This window comes from Elephantulus edwardii, unplaced genomic scaffold (assembly GCF_000299155.1).
Source record: "Elephantulus edwardii isolate Elephantulus edwardi_28Jun2011 unplaced genomic scaffold, EleEdw1.0 scaffold00025, whole genome shotgun sequence".
Lineage (NCBI taxonomy): Eukaryota > Metazoa > Chordata > Mammalia > Macroscelidea > Macroscelididae > Elephantulus > Elephantulus edwardii.
The window spans coordinates 13,640,386-13,646,578 of record NW_006399775.1 but is presented as its reverse complement, the minus strand read 5'-3'; the positions used below and the strand labels follow the sequence as shown (position 1 = coordinate 13,646,578).

The 6,193-nt window shown below is 39.7% G+C and overlaps 1 protein-coding gene across 1 annotated transcript in view; it reads left to right on the top strand.

Moving 5' to 3' along the window:
* Positions 1-5,962, top strand: part of RNASEH1 (ribonuclease H1) — a 17,361-nt gene extending 11,399 nt beyond the window's left edge. Inside the window, exons 7-8 of the mRNA XM_006882853.1 lie at positions 4,695-4,819; positions 5,826-5,962. Coding sequence (XP_006882915.1) covers positions 4,695-4,819; positions 5,826-5,912 — 212 coding nt within the window. The 3' untranslated portion in view covers positions 5,913-5,962. The remainder of the gene's footprint in view (positions 1-4,694; positions 4,820-5,825) is intronic.
* Positions 5,963-6,193: the final 231 nt, after the last annotated feature.

Here is a 6,193-nt window from a genome sequence, read left to right as displayed (position 1 = left end):
TTTTTTTTTGGGGGGGGGGTTTTTTTTTTTTTTTTACTAGGAGGTATTATTACAGCATGGCAAAAATAAAATGTTAAAATGGATATAACATTTGGTTGGTAAAGTACCCAGGGAAGAAAGAGGAGTTTGGAATCTTAATTCTGCTTTAGTATTTACCATGTATTTATTTCATACAATTCTTTGCCAGGCTATGATATCAGATATGTTTCTACTCTTCTGACACTTGGAATTTAAATGTGAATAAGTTACTTAAGATAGGATTCTGAATATTCCTACAGCAAATAGAACCAAAGAAAGGGATGCTGAAGACATCTGGGAAGGCTTTTTGGATGAAGTGACAGCTTAAGATGACAAATAAAGATTGAATGCAAATTGGAGGAAGACTATTTGTACATCTGTAAACAAACAAACCAAAAATCAAATAATAAAGCATGGCATAATTAAGGAAGTGAAGAATTTAGAATGACTATATAGGATACATATGGGACAATTAGGAGAGATAATCTTAGAGAAGTTAAAAAAAGAATGAAAATATTTAAGCCAGATCACTTCACTTTTATGATCATAAGAAAATGATTTCATTTCCTGTACCCTCATTTTTGTTATCTCTAGATTGGGAGAAGTAAAATATATCTTTGTAGGATTATGTAATAGGTAAGAAAATTTAACATAACTTGAAATAGGGAACTCTCGTGATTAGGGGTAATAATTTTCACTGCCAACCAAGAGGCATGCAGTTGGAATCCACTAGCTGCTCCTTGGGAGAATGATGGGCAAACTCCTCCCTTATGACTTGCAGCCTCCAAAAACCCACTTTAGGGTGAGCTGTCAGTTGGTTTCACCTCAGTAGCACTTAACAGCAACAAAAGCAACACTGCCTTCAACTAGGGGAGCTCTGGTGCTGGAATCCATAGGAAGTTTCACTATTTACTCAAAGACTGTGACCCTCTGGCATTTCAGATCAACTAGTTTGCTTCATCAGGTGAAGGGTGGGCAGGGAATCTCATCTCCTGTGATTTTCATTTTAGAAACCTCCTGGAGGGTCAGCTGTGAGTTGGTTCCCACTCCAGGATATTGAGGGGAGGATTACTATGAATAGATTGGCTTTTTCAAGGAGTTCTGATAACTTTATATAAAGTATTGGTTTCTATTTTGAATATTTTATTGTGACTTGAGTGTAAGTTTGCAGATCAAATTAATTTTCCATTCAACAATTTATCCACATTAGATATAATCCTCTCAACAGAGCAAGGAAACACTGCTTGGTTCAGAATTGGGAAGGATGTATGCCAGGGATGTATCCTATCTCCATACCTTTTCAGTCTTTATGCAGAATAGATTATCTGGGAGGCTGGACTGTATGAGGAGAAGTGTGGCATAAGGATTGGAGGAAGATTCATCAACAATCTGTGTTATGCAGATGACACAACTCTTCTTGCTGAAACTGAGGAGGACCTGAAGTGCTTGCTGCAGCTTTCAAAATGGATTGAGGCTCAGTATCAAGAAAATAAAAATTCTCACAACTGGGCCAATTGGCAGCATCAAGATGGATGGTGAAGAGATTGAGATTGTTAAAAGCTTTAGTTTACTTGGCTCCACAGTCAACACTCTTTACACCAACAGCCAGGAATTTAAAAGACATACTGTGATGGGAAAGTCTGCTGTTAGGGACCTCTCCAAAGTCCTGAGGAACAGTGGTGTCACTCTGGAAACTAAGGTGCACCTGAGACAGGCCATGGTCTTTGCAATCACTTGCAATGCGTCAGAGAGCTGGACAGTGACTAGGGAGGATAGAAGAATTAATGCCTTGTTGAGTTGTGGTGTTGGAGAAGAGTATTGAATATACCATGGACTACTAAGAACACAAACAGATTCTTCTTGGAGAGGGTTAAACCAGGCTGCTCCTTGGAAGCAAGGATTCTGAAGCTTCATCTGACATACTTTGTACATGTTGCATGGAGGGACCTTGGAGAAGGGCATCATGCTTGAGGGTGGAGCGACAGTGCGGGAGAAGAAGACCCTCTATGAGGTGGATTGATTCAGTGACTGAAGTAATTGTGGTTGGTGTGTCAGGGACAGTGAGATTGGCACATTGTAGAGCAGGGTTTAGAGCTGTTGTAAATAAGGTCGCTATGAGTTGCTGGTGACTCCATGACACATAACAACAACATTGTAATAGCCTTCTCACTTCCTCCCTAGGTTCCCCCTTTCCATTTGCACATCCTTCCTACCCTTTACTTACTTCTGAACTTTGTCTTTGAGTAAATGCTACTCTGAGGAACATGTTGCTAAAGGGTGTTACTGTTCCCATTATAGCCCTGTCTGGTTTGGCTAATGGATCTCTGGAAAAGGGTTCAGTTCCAATTTGAAGGAGTCTACAGACCATACTCTCCAGGGTTCCACCAGTCTTTATAAAACCTGTTAAGCCTGAATGTTTTTATGATTTTGGATTTTGTGTTGTGGAGTTTATCTTTCAATATGACTTTTCCTAGCCATAATTTGACTGTGCTATGTAGAGAGTGGAAATATGTGGATGAGCACATTAGCCTATCCACATGGAATTCGCTATCTACCATTCCACAAAGGAATTGGCCAGTTTCAACGATATGCAAGGGGATTGGCTAGCCTTGCCTTTGAATTGAACAAGTCAACAGTGAGAGGCAGACAGACCTTCTGGCGTTGTTGAAAAAAAAAGAAAATATAAGACACTCTTTGTTCTAGTTACACCTAAGGCAGCACACGTACGTCAGCAGCACTTATGGCTGAACTGAAGACCTTATGTGAGACCTTGATGTGGGGACATCCAGGACTTCCAGGACTAAGAACTTTGTTGGACACCTGGAGTGTGGGAAGCCAATATTGGCAGGACTAAGAACTTGACAGTAACACTGGCCTGAAGCCATGAGGCTTGAGGCTGAGGTTTCTGTGTGCAGATTTAGGGAGTTATTTTGCTTGTATTCTGTTATTAATCTGGATTATAACCTTTTGACTTCCTCAATATGGTTCCTTGTTGGTCCGTGAGCTATCACATTGGATTTTGGGCTGAACAGATTAGTACAATTGGTGTTGAGTTGCGTAGAAAGAGGTATGGGAGCATAGGAGACGTGACCTCATGGGAATTGGTTTTGTGTTATTGATGCTATTGCCTGGGCCAGTTCTGCCTTGTGAAGTTGATAAAGGTCGAACATGGCCATCCCCACATGGCTCTTAATCTTTATACAGTGCTACATTTCCTGCCCACTCTGTTGTGATTCTAATCCAAGTGGCCAGTAGTGATAGCCAGGTACCATTTAGTTCTTGTCTTGGGCTAGTATGGATGGCTCTTGTGATCCATTAGATTATTTCCTTGAGTCTTTCATTTTATTCACTCTTTGCTTCTAACAGGAAGAGACCAATAGTTTTACCTTAAATAGCCACTCATCAGCTTTCCTTTTTTAAAAAAACTCTTTAAGGGGAGCTCTGGTGGCCTAGTGGCAAGAAGCTGCACTGCAATCCCAGAGGCGCACGGTTCAAATCCACCAGATGCTTTGCCAGGAAAGGAGGGACAATCCCCTCCTGTACCAGTCAGATCTGATTTGATGGTACACATAAATAATTAAAAAAAAAAAAAAAAGAAAAAAAACCAAACAACTCTTTAAGTAGAACATTTCTTTTCTGATCAGTGTTCTCTGTATTAATTTTAGATAGAAAGTGCTATTTTTTTTTCCCCTCAGGCTCATGTACCTCATCGATTTGATGATACAGGCTTTGCAGAGCCTATGGCCACATGGTGTTTGCACTGCTTCCCACAATGCCATCAAGTATATGGGGCATTCGTACTTACTTTGCTTTCCAGGGCTGGGCCAAACTGGACAGGTTCCCTGTGCTGACGGTTCTCACACTGTCATCTTTGACTGCAGTGCTATAGTAGCTGGCGATGGCTATATATATGGCAGTCAGTGTCAGGCTGGCTGGAGCCACAGCTATTTTCACAGTTTAGCAGATTCATAGTAGCTGCACTAGCAGTGCCCTTTGATAGTTTATCATTTTCCTGTGCAAAGCTTCTGGGGTACATAAAGAACCCTGGGTCCCTTACGTTTATGTTTGGTCACTTCTGGGCCATCAGTCAAGGAAGCAAGGTTGGCACCTGGCTGCCCGTCTCTGCTCAGTCAAGGTACAGGGCTAGTAGGCACTCTGAGCAGAGTTGGCCAGGCTCCAACTTCCTGATCCCCAAACCACCATCCACAGGGGGATTGGCTACCTACCAAACCACAAAGGAATTAGCTAGGTTCAATAATAAATTGAGCAATCCAGCAACAGGAGAATTAGACCTACCCAGCACTAGCACACTCTAATGGCTTGGTGGTAAGAATCTGTGATGTAATGCCAAAGGCTTGCAGTTCAAATCCACCAGTTGCTCTGTGTGAGAAACATAGGCAGTCTCTTCCTGTTTGATTTACTGCCTCTGAAAACCTGCTGGAAGGTGAGTCATGTGTTGACTGCAAATGAAATTATTCGAGGGAAATTGACCATGGATCAACCTCTAAGAGGGGAGAATTCTGCCACCAAAGTACCAATGCCTCTTTGGAATAACAGCATAACTTTTAGAAAATATATTTGGAGGAAGAATTTATGACTAGTTAATGAAAATTAGAGTGGAGGCATTTTTGTAAAACTAAGGAATGATGACATTTTCAAATATGCTTTGCTTTTAGGTATAACTAATTGGGTTAAAGGTTGGAAGAAAAATGGATGGAAAACAAGCACAGGGAAAGAGGTAATCAACAAGGAGGACTTTGTTGAGCTTGATAGACTTACCCAGGGCATGGATATTCGATGGGTAAGTATTTTTATATATATAATACATTTACTATAGTAATTTAGAAAGGTTTATAGAAAGTATATAATTAGGAAGGGTAGAGGGACAGCACAGGAGAGGATGCTGCCATCATTCTCTTTGTTGTTAGATGCCATCAAGTGGAGAACAAATCATAGCAACACTGTGAACAAAAGATCTGAACCCTAATCTGTCCTATACCATCTTCCCACTTACACACAAGAGCCCATTTGTGGCAGTCATTGTGGCAGTCCACCTGGTCAAGGTTATGGATCTTCCTCTCCTCCACTGACCCTCCACCCTTTCTAGCATCATGTCCCTCTCCAAGGAATAGCCCCTCCTAGTAACATGCGCAAAGGATGTGAGGCATACTCTCATCATTCTTACCTCCAAAGAGCACTCCAGCTGCTCCAAACTGGAGACCAGGAGAGGAAGTTTGGAGTTTGGAGGTAGTTTTTGTTAAAACTAGGGGATGTTCAATTTTGTTCTCCAGGCAGTACAAAGCAAGTTAAATGGCAAACATTGTCTTTACCCTACCTTCCTCCACTTCTTCAGAACCACTTATAATAGTTTGGTGACCTGACATTTAAATATGTCTTTTAGCAGCCTAAATGTAAACAGTGATTAAATCAAATAAATACACCTACATTTTCTTAATTGCTAAAAAGAATAGTGCGAATTATATACTGTCATATATGCATTTTCCATGACAAGCTTGAAAGTTCTCATTTTAAATGAGTTAAAAATTTGAAAAAGAATTTTTAAAAACAATATTAGTAAGATCCAATTTGTGAATTTTGTAAAAAACTTAAGTTTTTATAAATGGTTACATTGCCTGAGTGCATTTTAAAAGGTCTGTAAGAATCCTTGGGCTGTTTAGAATTATGTTAAAGAAAGGCTATGAGGGTGAGCTTTCTTTAACTTGGCATACTCTGTAGAATTGAAAATTTTACAACAAAAAATGCTACTTGTATAAAAATTAATAGTAGGAAAATTTTTATTTTAACAGATGCACATTCCTGGTCATTCGGGATTTAGAGGCAATGAAGAAGCTGATAGATTAGCAAGAGAAGGAGCTAAACAATCTGCAGACTGAGGGAAGTTATTTTTTAATTTGGAAACATGAATCAGTGGCTGATTTGTTACATTTCCTTTTTCGTATGGAAAATAAAATCCTATAGAAGGGACTGTTGAAATATATGAGACAGGTAAAATTTTTTAACTACTTCAAGTGTGTAATATATTGGTTGTCCTTTAAAATTTCAGAATTTTGCTTATTAGGTTGATAACTGCTCTCATTTGTATTCAAGAGCAAATAAAGCTTGCTTTAAAAATGCAAAAATAAAAGAAGTAGAGATATTGAGTCCTATGGTTTTA